At 43.6% G+C, this 21,284-nt stretch overlaps 2 protein-coding genes across 2 annotated transcripts; one reads left to right on the forward strand and one right to left on the reverse strand.

Moving 5' to 3' along the window:
• Positions 1-393: 393 nt before the first annotated feature.
• LOC311191339 (proto-oncogene Mas-like) lies at positions 394-1,374 on the reverse strand (the record flags this gene model as incomplete). Its single annotated transcript, XM_084263495.1, has 1 exon — positions 394-1,374. One exon carries the CDS (start codon positions 1,372-1,374, stop codon positions 412-414), a length of 963 nt encoding a protein of 320 aa, XP_084119621.1. The 3' UTR covers positions 394-411.
• Positions 1,375-11,835: 10,461 nt separating this feature from the next.
• On the forward strand, positions 11,836-17,484 carry LOC311191114 (uncharacterized protein; the record flags this gene model as incomplete). Its single annotated transcript, XM_084263212.1, has 3 exons — positions 11,836-12,767; positions 14,994-15,034; positions 16,535-17,484. The coding sequence occupies 3 exons, from the start codon at positions 11,836-11,838 to the stop codon at positions 17,482-17,484; spliced, it is 1,923 nt and encodes a 640-aa protein (XP_084119338.1).
• Between the last annotated feature and the right edge of the window lie 3,800 nt (positions 17,485-21,284).

The following is a 21,284-nucleotide window of genomic DNA, read 5'->3' on the forward strand; positions in this document are numbered from 1 at the left end:
ACTGTAAGTTTATGAATGTGATACTGTTGTGCTCTGAAAGACAAGGATTTATTGAGAGAGCTGCAAACTCTGGGTGGGATTCCTTTGACGAAATGCAGACATCAAGACATTTCACCTTATCAAACTGAAATAATTTAATGGCCACTGAAAAGAAATAGGGACTTCCACTGTGGTCTTAATACAGTTCAGAAAGATACATTTTGTGGTCCTGGTGTTTATGTGTTTTTGCAAACCTCGGACGGAGCTTAAAGCAACCAGCTAAAGGGTTGAGATCTTCCCTGAAGACACTGAAGGTTACGTGAGATGAACCATCCCAAATACATCAGAGTTCTTAAATTCTGTAAATTATCTGCTCTCAGCTCCAGACTATTGTTACTCTCTTTGGCATGGCAGGGTATTAGGAGGACATAGTTATTGTGTCACGGACATAGTCATTGTGTCACGGGTTACCCGTTCATCTTTGTCATCTGCTGAATCTTCAAAGGCCCTCTGGAATGCCAGCTTGAGGGCGAACTTGATTCTTCGATCCCTGTAGCTCCCCACAAGGAAGTAAATGACAGGGTTGAGGCTGCTGTTCACACAGGACAGCACAAAGCCAATTTCGGGCGAGTAGAGGAATTTGTAGCCCAAGAAGTCCAAGAGGATCAGAACACTCAGAGGTACAGCAAAAATAAGGAAGAAGAGGACGGTGAGCATGATGACGGTGAAGAGCCTGCCCGTTCGGAGGTGTTGGGAGCTGCACTTGACTCTAAGGAAGAGGGTCAGGCTGAAGAGGAGCATGAGGGGCGTGCAGAAGAGGAAGTCCAAGGATCCGATGGTGATGAGCAGGAGGTGGCAGGTCCTGGGAGAGGGGCGAATGGTACACAGAACATACCCGAGCGTGTTCAGCATCAGGGAGAGAACCCAGAGCAGGCCAGAGATGATGCCGGACAAGAGTTTTGGGCGGTGGGTTCGGCACCAGATGGGACAAAGGACAGAGAGGCACCTCTCAATGCTGATGGCGGTCAGGAGGTACAAGCCGGTCCCATACATGAAAAGATCCAGGAAGAGGAATAGCCCAAACTGCACCCCCACGTTGAACTGCATCAGGTACTGAACCGTCTCGATAGCGATGCAGAGGAGATACCCAAAGTCGGCAGCGGCCAGGTTCAGGATGTAGACAGTGAACTGGTTTCTCTGGATGCGGAAGCCGAGGTACCACAGGACCATGCCGTTTCCCACCATGCCACAGGCAGCGCTGATGAGGCAGAAGCTCTCCATGAACTTGAGGACAGCGTATGATGCCTCTGTCTTTCCCTCAGCAATGCTCTGATTAGTCCCATGAACCTGGCTGATTTCAGGTGACAGGAAGATTGATGCAGTCGAAGTACTCATTATGAGTGATTTCGGACAGACCTGTAAGCAGGGAGGAGAGAGGTGGTAACTCCTGTGTGACATTCCCTCATCAGGACCTGGTGTTGTTTCTGGATTTGTCCTGGCTCTTTGCAGCCAGAGCTTGATGTAGGGAGGCATTGGTATGTTTGTATTTGGAGCACAGAACTTTGAGGCATTGGTTTGTTTGTATTTGGAGCACAGAACTTAATGGCTGCAAGTTGGAGCACAGGAAGTTCCGCACCAACATGCGGAAGAACTTTGTCACAGTGAGGGTGACAGAGCCCTGGAATAGGCTGCCCAGGGAGGTTGTGGAGTCTCCATCTCTGGAGATATTCAAGATCCGTCTGGACGCCTATCTGAGTGATATGTCCTAGGGAGCCTGCTTTGGCAGGGGGGTTGGACCCGATGATCTCTTGAGGTCCCTTCCAACCCCTACAATTCTATGATTCTATGATTCTATGATTCTATGATTCTATGATTCTATGATTCTATGATTCTATGATTCTATGAACTTGGAGGCATTGTTCAAAACACTGTATCTAACACTGTATCTAAGGCCAAGTTCTGTACAACACGCATAAAAATTTAGGTTGCTCTGTATTTTTTTTCCCTTTTTAAAACTAATTTCTTGAGGGTCCTTTTTGCAGTCAGCATTGGGAAACTGCTGTCTTAAAAGAAGCAATTATAGCTTAGATTAATCATGTCTGAAATTCACCTCTTGTCTGAATAGAATGAGAACCCGTTGTTAACAACTCTGGGATAATTGTCTTTCCTTCATCTAGCTAGGATTAGGTGAGTAAAAGCTTGACAAAAGAGTGTGAAAGTTATAGGTAATCAGAATAAAAATTTAATTGGCATGGAAACTGAGTTTCATCATATGCAAATGCCCAGAAAACATTTTAGAGAGTACTCAAAATAGCTGGTAGATTTCTATGTTGATGACCGATTTGTAGTTTAATGAAGTGAAGTTTAATGTGGTTGGTTTGTTCTCTTGGGGCCTATGTACAGACAATGAGCAAATCAATCTGACAGAGACAGCCCTTAATGACTTCAGAGAGAAACTGTAAGAATTGGATTTGGGATAAAAAGTCTGACCCTCACGGGACATTGGAATTATGGCTCAAACGATTATTTCCCCCTCCCTGTTCCCTGAGGCAGTTCACCCTGCTTCTTTCCCCATCAGAATCATTAAAGAATAAAAAAAAAGAGGTCACACCATTTTTTTTTCTCTGATGAGGTCAAACAGATATTAATTTTGACATGGGAAGGTATAGAAGTATCTTGAAAGACAGCAGGAGATAGTTAAAAAGATAAGAGGAACAAGTCAGAACAGGGAGAGCTGGGAAGATGTGAATCATTGAACAGTTTAACCAGTATGAATATTCTGTTCTCTCTTTGCAGAACGCTGCAGCATACATGGAGACAGACTTCCATAAACCATCAAAATGTGACAGACTGAATCATTATTGTTTGGTCTCAGCACCCCAGATGTGCCGTCTTCGGTGCTGCACAGATAGAGGCGAGAGAAATGCACGATGCAGCTTGTTTCCTCGCCCAGCTGGTGGCTTGGAACAGTGGAGAAAATCCATGAAAGGCACATACACCAGCAGTGCTTGGTTGGGAATCCGTCTGGGACCACTACGCCCAGCTTTCACCATTAAAAATGCATCTCATTGCAAGTTGCCTTTAAAGCTGCCATTTGAACCAATGGAGGTCTACGAGCATCTCTGACAGTAATGTGTTTTTCCGGAAGATGCTGTCACAGGTAGGTGTGTAGTCACTGCCTGTCTTTGCTGACTGCAGGGTGCCAGGAGACGCTTAGCGTGTGGACAGCTCAAGTCAGCGGAGGTGAATTCCACCCTTCACTTTGCTAGGGCTTGCTGGATGTGAAACCTTCAGGGTTGACTGAAACAAGGGAACTTCTGGCACTGCACCATGCTCTTATATAGGAAGCCAGATTATTCTGTTCCCAGCTGTCACGGGACCTTAAGTGCTTCTAGCATTAAGGTTTCTAAAGGAAGAATTTTAGTACACACTGAGAGGGACTACGGGAAACAAACCCCATCATCTCCTTCAGAGCACACGGAATCTGTTGTAACAGTTTCACAACAAGAACGTCCCTGAGCTCAAACTCACCTTCTCTGTCCTTGTCTAGGGAGAGCAGATTACTGCCTGACCAACACCACTTGCCAGGCTACCTCTTCCCTGAACATCTGCAGCAAGTAAGTTGAAAAGATGCAGCCTTATGACTTCATTCACTTCCTTGCTACCTGATTTTGGGTCACTAAATTATCAGACCTTGATTCACAGTAGGAAGCAGCTGAAGCACCCTCTGATTCTGTGAACCAAGTCTGCTGTGAGGAGAAAGGAAGACCCAGTGGTTAAGTGGTTTCCTACCCTTTAGACAATCTAATGCAGCACTAGCCTCTTCCAGAAGCCATCCATGTAACCCAAAAGAAGCAAATTTCCAATCGATCTGAAAAGAACATGAACATCTGAGTGTTACTTAAGCTCTGCTAAACCCCCTCCAGTCTTCTGACCAAGAGCAAGTTTTAGGAAAGTGGCTATTCTACCTCCCTGCTGCAGTCATCTCTAGAAGGGAATTGTACCCATCCTCCAGAAGTATGTCTCTCCACTGGGCATTCATAGAATGACAGGTGAGTAGTTGTCTAACTTATGATAAACTTAGCAAAACATTAAATGGCATTGCCCTGTGCCATGTACACATTGATCATGTACACATAACGATACAGATATGTCTGGAATGGATGCCCTGTGGGTAGATGACAAAACATCAGTGATTTTGCCTTGTGCTGCAATGGAAGTGAAGGAACCCTCCTCTGATGAAAAAGAATACTGAAAAAATCATAGTTCTCATATATTTATTGTAGGACCTTGGAAAGACTGATTTCTTCTTGTCTTCAAGACACATTCATGTCTCCAAGTCACAATCAAGATGTGAGTCTACTTCCTTAATGAAACTAATGGAAGTTTGCATCAAACGGCAGCAGACCGGGTCGAGGTCGTCATTTTCCCCTCTTGAGATTAAAACATCCTTCCTCTGATTTGAATGCTGAGTAGTACTGTGTAGTTCTTGCAGCAAATGCCAGTCTGAAGAGCCTTGACACCACAAAGTCATTTTAGATTGTGAGCACAAAGTTATCATGTTGTATTTTCACGGCTAATCATTTAAACCTCTGGATAGTGACATCTTATGTTATTTAGAGCAATTCAGTAGCACTTGTTCATGGAAAAGAGTCCCCAGCATGAAGCTCTCCTTACCTACAGCAAATTTCTAACCAACAGGAGAAGAAAATGCTAGATGCCCTTAACTTTTTTCCCTCTTCCCCTCACCAGCTCTTGAAAACAATGACAGAAAGCATTAGACAGAGTGCAATGCAAAGATACTATCCAGGAGTCTCTCACCTTTTTGTGGGTTCCTTGGAGTTTCAGGGACTGATTTGCAGCAGCTGCCTGGTAGGAATCTGCTGGGTAAAACTGTCACCTCAATTCTGTGATATGCGATCCAGATAAAACCTTTGTCTTACTGTAGTGCTAGGCTAGTTAGACTCCTGTTTAAAAAGCCACGGTCTTTTCAACGTGACATCCAACAGACAGCCAATCAGTGTCTTGGGGAAATATCTAGTTTGTTGTGCGTGGTCACTTAGATTTGAACCACTTCCCCCTTCCTTCTTTGTGCAGAACCTGTCACTGTCGTGGCTCTGGAAAAGTGTTTTTTTTACTACTTCTCCGTTCTTCAGCCAGTTTCACAACACAAAGAGGGCAAGAACTGGCCACACAAAGTGATACCCCACCTCTTGCACTGATGCTTTGTTTGCCACTCCTGTGCCTGAGATGCTCTAGCTTCACAGTCCTCGGAGAGGACGCCTTACTGCTGCGCAGAGTCACTTAGATTGAGAAATAGTCAGTGCTCTTCCATAACACCTGCTGGTTATTTCACAACCTCCCTCAGCACAATTTCTCATTCCCCAAGGGCCTATTGTGCCTGTCAAAGTGGTGTTAACACACTTAATCAACACAGAACGTCCTCTTCTGACCCAGAGCCTCTCCCACAAGTTACTACCCTGTTTAGTTCCTACTGCTTCTCACAACCTTTCCTGGAGGAAAGTCCATCCAAATTCTATTACCACACCTCAGCAGCTACCTCAGCTACACAAGCTCTGCTTGTGTTGCCTTCAATACACCGTGCCTGCTGCTGATGTCAGGAGGTCTTTCAATGCAACTTCACTCCTCACCGTATTACCTGCCACTTCATACTGTCACTCAGCACAGTCCTTCACCACACCTCAGGCACTTCCTATTTCACAAAATTCCTCAAGATGGCCTCCAGCCTTATGCCTTCTATTTTCCAGTTTCACAGCTTCTCCCCAAACAGTGTCTCAGCCTTATCCTGCCCACCATCAAATTCTCACCTTTCTCTACCTCACACGTCCACCCAGACTGCCCCTTGCCAGCATTTGCTAACCACCCACATCTCACTCATCTTTTCACTATGCATAGTCCCTCCATGTGCGTGACCTACCATCACCATGGTGTACAGATTCATGTGCCAAAGTGGAGTGAAAACAGAGAAAACACCTTTCTTCTTTCCTGGCAGGAAGCACATCCTTACAGGGAACAATTTCACAACAGGAGATGCCAGCAAGTGTTGATTTGGGCTTGTACATTAAGTCACTTCTGCTGGTCCATTTGTCCAGGGAAATGAAAAGAGATGAATTGCAGCCAAATTACTGCCATGTGACTCAGCATGTACAGATACTGAAGGATCTGGCCCAAATCGCTTATCAGGCTGGATACCCGATGGCTCATCTTTAGCTTCTCGAGTCACTTGTTGTTCCTCTTCCTTTCCCAAAGATTGTAAGGCTGGTTTTAGTTTGTTGCCCAATACTGTGTTTCCTATAGTGACTACTGTTAACCCTTATGAACCTGGCCAGCACACCAGGCTACAGTGTAAGAAGATATTTAAGTTAGACTATTTCCACTCAGAGCAGTATTTAACCTCCTCGCTGATTTGGGGATTTCCATTTTCACTGCATGGATCGCTGGCATTCTGTGTAGGGAGATGGTTACGTTACCTTCATTGTTACGAGGCCATTCTGAATTTCAAGAAATGTCAACAAAACAAAGTAATGGGCAGTGGATGAAACAGTTTATTTTTTGACACCCAGAAGCTAAAAATACACAGTAGACTTCAGAACAGTGATGAGTATGAGTTGAACGAATGCATGAGTTGGCACATCTGCTCTCTTTGTTGTGTTTCATTTCATAGATTCACCTTGGGCAACAGAAGTATTAGGTTAAAAAAGATGAGGGTCTTCCTCACAGCAGGATGGCATAGAATCATAGAATGGTTTGGTTTGAAAGGGACCTCTAATGGTCATCTAATCCATCTCCCCCTGCCATGGGCAGGGACACCTGCCATTAGCCCAGGTCACCCAAAGCCCCATCCAACCTGACCTTGAACACTTTCAGGGATGGTGTACCCACAACTTCTCCGGGCAACATGTTCCAGTGCCTTCCCACCCTCATTGTAAAATATTTCTTCCTTGTGTCCAATCTAAATCTACTGTCAGTTTAAAACCATTGCCCCTTATCCTGTCACTTTAGGCCTTGTTGAAAAGCCTTTCTCTATCTTTCTTATGAGCCTCCTTTATATATTGAAAGGCCATGGAGAAGGTCTTGGTGAGCCTTCTCTTCTTCAGGGTGAAGTCACTCAGCCTTTCTTCATAGATGCGTTCTGGCCCTTGGATTGTTTTCATGGCCTTCCTCTGGACACACTGCAACAGATACCATTGTCTTGTACTGAGGAGGCCAAAGCAGTACTCCAGATGGGTCTTACCAGAGTGGTATAAGGCAGGAGAATTATCTCCCTCAACCAGCTGGTCACACTTCTTTTTATGAAGCCCAGGATACAGTTGGCTTTCTTGGCTGCAAGGGCACATTGCCAGGTCGTGTTCCATTTTCACCCACCAGTATCCCCAAGTCCTTGTTTGCAGTGCTGCTCTCAATCCTGTCATTCTCCTGTCCATACTGATAGTGGGAATTGCCCCAACTTAGGTGCGTGACGTTGTACATGGCCTTGCTGAACTTCATGAGGTTCTCATGAACCCACTTCTTGAGCCTATCAGGCCTCCATCAAGTATCTCAAATGTACTACTCATCTTGGTGTCATCTGTGTTTGCTGAGAATGCACTTGATTATACTGTCTATGTCAATGCTGAAGATATTAAATGGCATTACTATCAGTATGGACCCTTGAGGGTCACCACTCATTTCTGAGTTCGACTTGGACATTGAGCCATTGTCTTTGGATGTGGCCTTTGACTGCCATAAGTAATTTTCTTCAAAATCCCGATGCCTACTTCGGACCTAATCTCATCCTAAAATCAGGTCTGAGGTAGATCAGGTGAGTCGATTTCTGGAGAAATCTATTTCTTTCCACAGGAGATTGTAGAGTGACAAAGACCCAACTCAAATGACCTCCACAGGCATAAAAAATCTGACTTCCTCCCTTGGTTTCCCCATCTGTAAAAGAAGGATTTTTTTTTTTTTTTACTTACTCTGTAATTTGCTGACCTTTGCTAAAACATACAAATTTTTGCAAGAAGCTTTGTTCGCTGAGTTGCCAGTGATGAAATATAATGCAACATAGGAGTTTAAGGGTCATCAAAAGGTAGCTCAGGCCATCTTTTGGCCCTGTGGAAACTTAACTTAATCATAACCACTACCAAGAGAAGTGTGCCTAACTTGCCCTAAAAAGACCACTCCTGGTGCCTCTCTCTTTTCCACTAGAAATCTCTGATTTTTTTTTTTCTTTTTTAAATGAAAATTTGTGTTTCATGTGTTTTCTTTTTGGAATTTAAAAGTACTGGTTCATTATTCACAGTGCTGTAGAACCAAATCAGTGGTTCTAATGGGCCTCTACATTTGGGGTAACCATAAAACATGGCATAACAAAGGACTCCGGAAAGGATTCACTGGAATAGGTCACATCACATGCTTGCCCAATTTGATATCCAGATAATCCATTGGCTGCTATTTCTACTGGAGACATCCTGAAATGCCTCCATAATATCATCATCACCGACTGACAGCTATTTATTATTTACATGTTTGCTTAAACTTTTCAGCCAGGACACAATTAACTTCTCCTCCTTTGCCCTCCTTCCTTTTATGCCTTCCCTTCACACCTCCCTCCTCCAACCCCAAGAGCCTTCCAGGTAGGAGATTTCCTCGGGGAGGGTTAGAGAGTGCTACTTAAGCAGTTTTCTTCTCAGCCTTCTTTCTGCTGCTGGGTTGTGAATGCATTCTTCAGTGCACACAAGCCAGACCAACACTCCAGGCAGCCCATCAAAGTAGTTCTCAAGTAGGGAGAAAATACCAAGACACACTTGTGATACAGAAAAGCAAAGAATTAAATTAGATGGGATCATACCATAAAAAGGCACCTCCTGAGCAAGTATCAGAAGCTTTCCAGAAGGTATTCTTAATTCTTTAACAAATCTGTGGTCTAACATATTCCTACCAGGGAAGGCAGGTGTCAGGGGGATAAAATCATACAGCCCTTACATAAAAGATTAGATCTCCAAAGGCAGAAGAGGTAAGTTTTCCAGGTTCTCTGGATTTAATCGTTTGTTTGTTTCTTTTCTTCTTGTCTTTTCCTGATTTCCTTTCCTCTGTTGTTTCCCTTCTTGAACAAATGTGAAAACACAAAAAGAGATTTTCACTTCAGTGAAACTGCCTATGGCTAGCTAACAATATTTGGTTATTCTGCTTCCCATTCATCACACAAGATTTTAGGGAAGAAGGCTTGCAATAAGGAGGTGGTGCAATTTCTCACCATTTCTGAAATGTTAGCAGTCTACATTGTATTTATTTTATTTGGCAATTGATTGCATTCTATCATACACCTCTAGTGTCTCCCTGAAAAGACAGAGTTAAGACATAGCTTGTGGGAGTCTGTATTAGTTATTCTGGGGATCCTCAGAGTCAACAGAAAATAGAAGGTACCTCCAGCATGTAATTCATCACATCTTTAAGTAGACAACTTAAGGTGGTCATGAATTGCCCTACGAAGGCAGAAGGGTGCATATGACTGGCTCTGATAGATGTGCCTATGTGATGTAAGTCAATGAGAAGGAATGAGGCAGGTGAATATATTGTCAAATGCAATTTGGTGGTGGTGCCAGGGTCATTACCAAGAGGGATGTACAGTAAAGCTGTCTGTTGTGAATGGGTCTTATATTTACAATCTTTTAACAAATATACACCCTGTGTTAGCTTAGGAGTTTCCGAACTGCGTTATTCAGGGATATAGTTTTCCTTGATCCTTTCTCTCTTGGTCACTCCTTTCTGAACCACTGATTGCCTAAACATGACACTGGGAGTGATGGATTTTGCTTCCAGTTCTGCTCTGGCCCAGCTGTTTCTCTTCCACTGGCTACTGCACAGCCACAAATGTGTACCCATTTAGTTTTGTCCTTTGGTTTTCTGTTGAAAACTATGTCAGTGCTAAGTGAAAAGAGGAGGGGTGGAAAGGATCACAGCTTAGCAAGGCTAGGTAGAAATTGGTATTAAATTGTTTTAATTGATTTTTTTTTTTGAGATATATCAGAAAAGGAATTCTCCATGTGTATTTAACCCCCCTTCTTGAGTATCTGCTAACTACTTTAGTACAGCTGTAAGCACAGGAAAAGTCCCTAACTTTCCCAACTTCCTCTCTAGGCTTTACTTTGTGGGTTTGAGAGCAATTTTGGTTTTTCTCCATTTCAGTGTTTCCTGTGGATGCTTGATCAGTATTTGACTGCATAAGAGTTTCTGATTTTGCTGTAATTTTAAATAAGGTAGTTTGAATTAACTGAATCGTTCCACAGGTATGCTCAGATCATCTCCACAAACAGGGAACTGCTTGTGTTTCCATGGGACAGGACCTGCAAAGGTGATTTTTAACAGCAGATGACTTTCAGGGGGCAAAAAGGATTTTTCTCTGAAGTTAACTTTCTCCTGTGATTTTAATTTACTTGGGCTCTCCCTTGCCAATGGAAAAAGAAATGGTTGTGTAAAGGACCTTAGTTTAGCTGTTCTGCTAAAAAGAGACTTTTACCACCAACTGAATTGGCTGCACTAGAGAGAAATTAACCCTTCAGAATATCCCCCAGGCTGTATCAGTATAGAGTAGAATTCATACAGTGCTGGGAGAGAAGATCTGAAAAGGCCCTTTAATTCTTCCTTCCTCACAAAGGAACATTGCTGAGATTCAGAGCAAGATAAATGCTACAGCAAGTCATATGGGAAATTGGCTGGTTTCACCATGATAGATAACTTCTCCCAAACTTGTTCAACCCATGAAGCTGCAAATTTATGTTTCTAAATGTATACACGAGAGACTCTTTCTTTTCCTCTGTGAGGGGTTTCATTTCCCCTTAGCACAACAATTCAATGATAATTTTTATTTATAAAATAAACCAGTGCTCCAAGGAATATTTCCAGGTGGTGTTAAAGGCATTGTATTTATATTTTTTTTCATGGACTTAGTGCACACTGAGGGCAAGCATGCTTTTAAACTTCAGTAGCCACTGTAGTGCTTGAGGCAAACACTCTGACTAAGCCTTAGCATGCCAGCCCTTCAAAATCCTGGAGTACCAGGATCATAGAATGCTTTGGGTCAGAAGGAACCTCAAAGATCATCTAGTTCCAACTCCCTGCCATGAGCATGGACACCCTCACTCAGGGTGCCCAAAGCCCCATCCAACCTGGCCTTACAGGCCTGCAGGGATGAGGCTTCCACAGTCTCTCTGGGCATCCTGTTCCAGGGCCTCACCACCTGCAGAATTTCTTCCTAAAGTCTAACCTGAACCTGGCCTCTTTCAGCTTAAAACCATTGCCCCTCAATTGCAGTGTCCTATCACTGCACTCCCTGGTGAACAGTCCCTCTCCCACTTTCCTATAGGATCTTGATAGACCACAATTAGGTCACCCCGGAGCCTTCTCTTCTCCAGACTGAACCAGCCCGACTCTCTCAGCCTGGCTTCATAGGATAGTTGCTCCAGCCCCTTGATCATCTTTGTGGCCTCCTCTGGACTCGCTCCAACAGCTCTACGCATTTTCTCTACTGGGCACCCCAGAGCTGGATGCAGTACGGGGGGTGAGGTCTCACGAGATGGGGGAACATATCACAGAATTCACCCATTTTGGTGCAGTAACAGGTGTGGCTGAGGTCTAATGCAAAGAGAATGTAATACTGGGGGGAGGGAGAAAAAACCCAACCCCACAATAAAAGCCCCGCTTCATAAACTTAATGCTAATCCTATATATTTCTTGTTTTGTATGTGCTTCTGCTGAATAATTCATTATTGACAATGAAAAACCTGATGAATCAGTTGTCTTTATTTTTCCGTGTGCCTAGGTTGTACGTTGCTTACCACCGCCCAACTGATTAACATGGAGAACGCGAGCAGTGTGAAGGAATTCATTCTTCTGGGCCTCTCAGGGAATCAAAGCCTGCAGAAGATATGTTTTGTGATGTTTCTGTTCTTCTATATGATTATTGTGGCAGGAAATCTGCTCATTGTTATCACTGTAATTAGCAGTCAACGTCTTAAGTCCCCCATGTATTTCTTCCTCTCCTATTTATCCTTTGTAGATATCTGTTACTCTTCCGTCATCGCTCCAAAAATGATAGCTGACTTCCTTGTGGAAAATAAAACCATCTCCTTTGTGGGTTGCATAGCACAACTGTTTGCAGTACATTTCTTTTGCTGCACAGAGATCTTCATTCTCACAGTGATGGCCTACGATCGCTACCTTGCCATCTGCAGACCTCTCCACTACACCACTCTGATGACCAGGCGTGTATGTGGTCGGATGGTGATCGGCTCATGGGTAGGAGGTTTCATGCACTCTGCAGTGCAGACTCTTCTAACCATTCAGCTCCCTTTCTGTGGCCCTAACAAAATTGACCACTACTTCTGTGATGTTCACCCTCTACTCCAACTAGCTTGTACCAACACCTACGCTGTGGGCATCATTGTCGTTGCCAACAGTGGAATGATAACTCTGAGCTGTTTCTTCATCCTGGTCCTGTCCTACATTGTCATCCTGGTTTCCCTGAAAAACCAAATATCTGAAGGGCAGCGCAAGGCCCTTTCCACCTGTGGGTCCCACATCACTGTGGTGATCCTGTTCTTCGGGCCATGCACATTCATCTACATACGTCCATCCAGCAACCTCTCGGAGGACAAGACTGTGGCAGTGTTTTACACTGTCATCACACCCATGCTGAACCCACTCATCTACACGCTAAGGAATGAGGAGGTGAAGAGTGCCATGAAAAAACTGTGGTGTAGAACAGTGGGAGCTGAAAATGGAAAGGTGTAGAGCTGTGGTAACATTTCGAAAGGATCGGAGAAAATCAAGCATCTTTCACTATAATTTCTTTTGTGAAAATCCCTTAAGAACTGCCTTTCAAAGAGAAGCTTGCTGTTAGCCCTTGTTGTAATTAGGAAGACACTGAATGTTCATCTTTTGATCTGAAAGACATTGTGAACCCTGTGACAACCAGGCATTGCCTTTCTATTGTCCTGTCAACTAGAGCGGGCCTAGGCCTAGGGCTTCTGAGCACTAACTGGAGCACCAGTGTTTAAATAAATACTATTAAAAATACTGAAAATCTTGTTCTGGTAAAGCATCCCATTACTTAGGTACAAACTTTCAGATGAACTTCATCTGCTCTGTAATCCATTCAGCTGGGAAACAGAGGACCATGGTCACCTGCTGCTGGAAACAGAGGTCCCTTTCTGCTTGCAGTAAATGCCTTTTTGCGAGAACCACGTTGTGGTATCTTGAACCATGGGTTAACAATTAAAGACCTGATATTAGCTGCTAATTGGGTCATTTGTTGATGAAGGTAACAAGAAGGGAAGGGGAGAACAGGAGGAGAATCCCTCCCAGCGCAACAAATCTTTTCTGCACTTTAGGTTCAAAGCCAGGTTGGATGGTGCTTCGAGCAACCCGACCTAGTGAAAGATGTCCCTGCCTGTGGCAGGGGGAGGTTGGACCAAATGGTCTTCAAAGTTTCCTTAAACATAAACTCTTCTGTTATTCTATGTATCTCACCTATCACTGACACTATCCTTCCAACCATCCCCTCTATCCTTTGGCTCTGCCTCAGTTTTGGGTTTTTTTTGTTTTAATGTTTAGACTAGTACAGAATCATAGATCTAATAATAGATACATTCCTGACTGTAAAAGCTGAAATAGTGACCAAGACATGAAGCATTTGGAGGCAAAATTTCATTTATCAAGGGGAAAAGCTCTTTAGTATGCAAGACAATTCCAGTCCTAGCAGAGCACATCACACCCACACAAGGGAAGAAGTGTGTTTTCCATGGGAACAGTTGGTAGACCTGCTATTGCAGAAGGGAGGAGAAGAAACATGAGGATGAAACATCAAAACAGTTCAGTGCCAAAGCTGTCTCAGGGTGATAAGCTATAGCAGCTCAGGGTCTCCACCCAAGGAGCCACAATGAGATAAGAGAAGCCAGATCCTACCTTGCCAGCAGAAAACCACCAAATCAGCTGAGTGAGGAAGGAGGAGACCAGCTTGGTGCCATCCAAAAGTAATGAAAGCACTTTTACTTCTATATTTACATTCCCTATAAACACCTGCACCTGTGTTACACAGATTCTTTTTGTAATGCTTTTGTGGGTGAACACCAGGGTCTTTTCTGCAGGTCTCACTCCTGGGCAAGTATTTGACAATAGTTTATGGAAGGAGTCACTGAAAACAGCATTAAGCTGCTCTATGCTTCAGTAAGAATTATGCTAAGAACTTAATATGTAAACTAAAGAGTTGCTTCTATGTTTTGCATTTTCTAAGTAAAAATACCTGGTAAGCAGTGAGGACTAACCACAAACCTTTCTAAATTTTTGAAGTAATTTCCTGTTTTACTTCTTGTTTCAAATTTGTACAGCAAATGTCTAAGGGATAACTTTCTGTAGCATGGTTGTGGTAATTTGTTTTTTGCTGTCAACATGCAAAGAACAAGTTAATAAGAAATAAGGATGTGTATGAAAATTATTAGTTTAGGACAGAAAATGGGCTGCATTTGAGCACTAAAGAGACACCTTTACTTCAAGAGTGTTTGATTGCGAAGGTAAGATAAATATACATCTTGTAAGTGGCCAGGTGTGATGTTTATTCGAAGCAGAAATACTTCTAGAAGAAATACATGTCCAGTAGTAAATAAAGTCTATTTATCTGGACAGCAATAAAACCAATCAGCAAACAAAGAAGTAAGCAAGCAAACCCATATGCAACATAGCAGTCTAGATGACCCCACTCTGACATCACTCTCCAGGGATTACCTGGAGAGGTACTTAGCTATGCAAAGTACAATTTTTAGCTCCTTGTCCACTGATGATTTCTGACAAAACTTTGTATGCCTCTGGGGCCTCATTACTCCTGATTGTCTCGTGCTTCAGCTGTGTGATTTACTTCAAATATTTCTGCTATAATTTCCCCATCTGGTGAGAGATAATTGTTCTTGTAGATGCCTCCGGAAGTTGTTTTTGGTCTTGTTGTTTGTGTTTTTTTCCAGAACGAGAGATGCAGATAGTCAGGCTCTTATTTTCACCCACCGTAGGTCTCGGAACTGGCAGAGATACAAACTGCTTTCACAACATGTAAACAGCAACTTCTAGCTGAGACATTCTGATGAAACCACCAAAAGTGGTCAGAGGAGATCATGAGAGGAGCAATAGCAACTGAACTCTCGGAGACTGGCAAATATGAACCGTGTAAGTTTTCTGACATTGCTCCTTTGTTTTGCTCAAGCGTGGCTGAAATCCTGCCTTTGAAAGCAGGCATTTCTGATGGGTCACTCTTGTGAGCTTCATTCATGAATTAGAAAAAAAAAAAAAGTCAATTACAGATTTTTTCAGCCTTTCTTTTGTTTGGTAGCTTTTTTCCTCCCAGTTATATGCCATTTCTGGAAAGATTTGTTGAAATGGTGTTGTCAGTGTCAGAGAGAACTCAGGAGCTGATGACAGCAATTCCTATGTGCTTGCTGTTACATTGCCTGAGCTGGACCTGTCAGGCAACAATGGTTGTAATGCACACACTTTGGTCTTCCCCGTGGGTCTTTCCCTTTGCTTTTGGAAGGGCATGGAGATAGGGATGAAGACAATGAAGAACCTTTCCTCTGCTGCCCTAGTTGGGGAGTAGCCAGGAGGCAAGGCAGAGAGCTCAGGAGGAACAACTGGGTGTCCTGTGGTTGTCAAATAGAATTCAGATCTGAAGGGCTTGCTGATGCCACATTTGCCACCTCTATCTTCACATATAAATTGTAAGCTAGTGATACTTGTGTCTTGCATGGGAATGTTGCCAAGGTGGATTAACGGGTGTTTGTGAATAGAGTCACCAGCATTCATTATTCGTCACCCTGGTGCCACTACAGGGGTATTTATAAGGTGTTCCACACAAAGTCTAGGACCCAGGTGAGGTATACAAACCTCTGCTAACACACTGTTAATGCAAATTAGCTCCAAATTAATGAAGTAATGTACTGTAAGAAAAGAGGTCCAAGGAAACACTGGACAGCTCTTTCTGTGACTGAAACTATTCAGGTCTATAATAGTCAGGGAGACAATAAGGAGTAAGATAATAAGTTCTGTTTCTTTTAGAGGGCTGGAAAGGAAAGTACAATCACTGCTTGTGCAAGGACCTTCCTCAGGCCACGATCAAAGTGTTGAGACTGGAATTATAGTTCATGGTCTCTTTTGGTTAACTTTTGTTTCCAAATCAACATTTTAGGGTAAAAGTGGGTCTTGATGGGACCTGGTAATTACTTCCTTTTCTTTGAAAAGGCAAAGGTGAGAATTAGGATTCTTGAGGGTATTATTTTGAGCACCCTTCTCAAATAAATACTCTGAGCTTGTTATTATATATGCCAGTAATACATCCTGATTTGGGTATCACCTGTTATTCCTTGAGGCAAGTATTGGCTTTAACTGGAAACTGTCCCCGAAAGACAGCAAAGGAAATAGGTTTGATATTTAACATACTGGTGGCCAGTATGCATGTGAACTGATAATGTCCTGTGTCTAATGCCACGGCTGACATCTCTTTTCTGTACTTCAGGTCCTGCCTACATGGTATCTATGGAGAATAAAAACAATGTGACGGAGTTCATCCTCCACGGACTGACACAAGATAAGGCAGTAGCAAAAGTGCTCCTCTCATTATTCTTAGTCTTCTACACTACTATCATTCTTGGAAACCTGCTTATCATCAGCACTATAAAGACAAGTGAACAGCTGAACTCTCCCATGTACTTTTTCCTGAGCTACTTGTCTTTTGTAGACATTAGTTACTCTACTGTCACAGCTCCCAAACTCATTTATGACCTTCTTGTTGAGGAGAAGACCATCTCTTTTGTGGGCTGCATAGCTCAACTGTTTGCAGGCCATTTCTTCGGGTGTACTGAGATCTTCCTTCTCACAGTGATGGCCTATGATCGTTGCATTGCTATATGCAAGCCGCTTCACTACACAAATATTGTGAACAGGAGTGTCTGTGGCTGGCTGGTGGCACTTTCTTGGCTGGGAGGCTTTGTGCACTCACTGGTGCAGACCCTGTTGGCCATCCAGCTACCGTTTTGTGGGCCCAATGAGATTGACCACTATTTTTGTGATGTTCACCCTTTACTGAAGCTGGCCTGTGCTGACACCTACATCATTGCTGTCACTGTGGCTGCAAACAGTGGTGTGATTTCCCTGAGCTGTTTTGTTGTTCTTGTTGTATCCTATGCTGTTATCTTGGTTTCTTTGAGGACACGGTCTTCCGAAGGGCGTCTCAAAGCACTCTACACATGTAGTTCCCACATCACTGTTGTAGTTCTGTTCTTTGGGCCGTGCATTTTCATCTATATGCGTCCTTCCACCACCTTCTCAGCAGACAAGATGATCTCTGTGTTCTACACCATCATCACACCTATGCTCAATCCCTTGATCTACACCCTCCGAAATGAAGAGGTGAAAAATGCCATGAAAAAGTTGTGGAACAGAAAAGTGAACCGGAGTGAGAGATGAAACAACAAGGTGCATGTCTGTAAGACTATGTGAGCTTCAGAAACCACGGGGAAGGAAAGAAGTGTTCAGGAGAGACTTTCCAGCAATATTTCTGTTTTTATCACAGCTCTTCAGAGTAGGGCTGGTACTAAATTAAAGGTTTTCTGTAACTCCTCTCTGGAAACTGTCAGTCAAAGGAATGTGAGGTTCTTGCCTTCTGCCAAAGCTGAGCATCGGGAGTGGTACTGTGGCATTTGCTTTCAGAAACCTCATAGCTGTATCTTGGGCATTGGTCCAGGCTTCTCCCAGCATTAGGAGAAACAAGCAAGTATTTCTTACTAGGTCCTAAAAGCTTTGAAGAGTAGCATCTCCTTACATTTCTGCACAAAGGTGTGATGGGGGGACCCAGCTTCCAAGAGTAAACAAACCTTTCATTAGGGTGCAGCATTGGATGGTTTTATCTAACATATTTTGATATGCTAACATAAAGTGTCTACAAGTGAGAAAGACACTGAGGAAACTCAGCAGCCTTTGGGCGGAAGCATGGGACTCATTTCATGGTAAAATAGAACCATGAGAGATGTAGGAGGTTATGTTAGGTCGCTGCATGATAGGGAGACATGGCACATTGTATTGAAACACCAGCAAATAAATAAACACTTATATGTAAATATGAAAAATATTTTCCTGGCAGGGCAGAGTGTGAACTTTCATTCAGACAAGCTGCAGCTACTCTGTAGCCTGTTCACATGGGAAATGGTGGCCCAAGGTCTTTGCAAAATTGCTTGTTGCCTGCTGCTGGGAGCAATCATACCATTGGCATGCCCTCTCTGCTCCTTGCCTTGTTATGAATACCATGTTATTATATGCTGAATCCATGAGTTAGCTATTAAAAAGCTGGTACTAGGTGCAAGTTTGATCATTTGCTGATGATAACATGAGGGGAATCTTCTCTCCTTCCCCTGCCAGTGCAATGTCCTGTAATAATTGCTATTATTACAGCTCAATGTCAGTACTGTGATTTAAAAGCTCACCAAGCTGATAGCTAAAGCTGTGGCAAGTCTGAATGTTCCCATTTTAATGTATTTGGTACTTTCTGGTGAGTGTACTATCTGCTTCATCTTTGTTCTCCCTCCTGGCCCTAGTTCCTCAAACACTCAGAATCTAAGCTGTCCAGTGACAAAAAAGTTAAGACATGCAAATTAATGCCCTGGATGTTGGATGAAATATCATGTTTTGGCCAGTACTTTGGAGCTGTTACATAAGATTTATCTATAGAATAGGTGTCTGTAGAAATAAAAGAATTAAGTATTTCTCCATATTGAAACACAACCAAGATCCTAGTTGAACACAAAACATTCCTTATCTTCTTAATCAGGTTATTGTTTGGTTGACATTTTCTTCAATCATTTCCAGTTCAGAAACGTAGAAGTGCCTGTAGAATCTCACGACTCTGGGCAATGCTCTTTGGCTGTAGTCAAGGCGTGAGTTTTGTGAAAGATTCTATTGGCACTAATATTTTGGGAAGGGAACTGGAGAAACAGGATGTCCTTAAAATAGTTGACAACTCACTCATATGCCTCAAGGTAATTGGTGACACATGGAAAAGAAATAAAAGTCCTTGTTACTTTACAATGGTCGTAAAATTAGAAGTAAAACAACACTACTCATACAAAGAATTTTAATAATTTCTCCGTATTTCCAGGCAGAATAGGAACAAAAAGAGTTCCCTTTCCAAAATATCAGCAGTGACTGACAGAAGAGGAAGGGTTTATCTTCCCCGCCGTTAGGGAGTAAAAACGGGTCCGTAGTCACCATGATTTCCTTTCTAGATTTCCAGGTTCTTCCTCACTGGAAGAGACTACTCCTTTCACCTCCTGAAGACGTAGTGTGACCATGAATTTCAGTAATATCATTTTTTTGTTTTCTAGATTGCATGCTTTCAGAGACTATTTTCCTGTCTTTACAGTTTATACCATGTTGTGGGATTGCCTTAGCTAGCTGCTGGATGCCCACCCACCTCCTCTCTCACTCAGTGTCTGTAACCGTATGGGAAGAAAATGATATAAAAAAGCTTGTGGGTTGAGATAAAGACAGGGAGGTCTCTTACTAATTAACATCATGGGCAGAACAATCAGTGCAAACTGATTTGAACTTGAGCCATAGCTCTCTGTGTCATGTGACCACTGATGTCTTTGGTCTGCACAGACCTTCATTTGTCTTGGGAATGAACATTCATATCATAGAATCATAGAATTGTTTTCATAGAATCATAGAATGTTTTGGGTTGGAAGAGACCTCAAAGATCATCTAGTTCCAGCCCCCTGCCACGGTCAGGAACACCATTCACTAAACCATGTTGCCCAAAGTCTCATCCAACCTGTCCTTAAGCACTTCTAGGGATGAGGCTTCCACAGCCTCTCTGGGCCAGGGCCTCACCACCCTCAGAGTGAAGAATTTCTTCATAACATCTAATCTAACCCTTCCCTCTTTCAGCTTGAAGCCCTTACCCCTTGGCCTATCATTGCACTCCCTGGTGAACAGTCCCTCTCTCAAGTTCCTGTAGGACCCCTTTAAGTATTGGTAGGCTGCAATTAGGTCACCCCGGAGCCTTCTCTTCTCCAGGCTGAACCAGCCCAACTCTCACAGCCTGTCTTTACAGGAGAGGTGCTCCAGCCCCCTGATCATCTTGGTAGCTTCCTCTGGACTTGCTCCAACAGATCTATGCCTTTCCTGTACTGGGGACCCCAGAACTGGACACAGTACTCTGGGTGGCATCTCATGAGAGCAGAGCAGAGGGGCAGAATCACCTCCCTTGACCTGCTGGCCACACTGTTCTTGATGCAGCCCAGGACATGGTTGGCCTTCTGAGCTGCTCACACATACTGCTGGTTCATGTTCAGCTTGTCATTTATCAGCATTCCCAAGTACTTCTCCTCAGGGCTGCTTTCAATCCATTCTCTGCCCAGCCTGTAGTACTGCTTGGGATTGCACATGACCCATATGCAGGACCTTGCACTTGGCCCTGCTGAACTTCATGCAGTTTGCATGGGTGCACCTCTCCAGCCTGTCAAGGCCCCCCTGGACGGCATCCCTTCCCTCCAGTGTGTCAACCTCACCACACAGCTTGGTGTTGTCAGCAAATTTTCTGAGGGTGCACCCTGTTGTCCATGTCACCAACAAAGATGTTGAACAGTGCCGGTCCCAGTACTGACCCTGAGGAACAAGAATCATCCCAGACTTCCACATGGACATTGAGCCACTGACCATAACTTTGTGAGTGCAACCATTCAGTCAGGTATTTATCCACAGAGTGGTCCATCCATCAGATCCATGTCTCTTCAATTTAGAGACAAGGATGTCATGTGGGTCAGCGTCAAATGCTTTTCACAAGTCCAGTAAGATGATGTCTGTCATCCTTCCCTTGTCCACTATCTCTGGTACTCCATCATATAAGGCCATCAGATTTGTCAGGCACAATTCTCCCTTAGTGAAGCCATGTTGGCTGTTACCCTTCACCTCCTTATTCTCCATGTGCCTGAGCAGAGCCTCCAGGAGGACCTGCTCCATGATCTTTCCAGGCACAGAGGTGAGACTGACTGGCCTGTGGTTCCCTGGGTCTTCCTTTTCCCCTTTTTAAAAATGGGGATTATATTTCCCCTTTTCCAGTCAGTGGGGACTTCACCAGACTGCCAGGACCTCCCAAATATGGTGACCTGTCTTGGCCACTTCAACCACCAGTTCCTCCAGGACGTGTGGATGCACCTCACCAAGTCCCATGGACTTCTGCACCTTCAGGTTCCTTAGCTGTTCTCAAACCT

Source organism: Gallinula chloropus (genome assembly GCF_964237585.1).
Source record: "Gallinula chloropus genome assembly, chromosome: 4".
NCBI lineage: Eukaryota > Metazoa > Chordata > Aves > Gruiformes > Rallidae > Gallinula > Gallinula chloropus.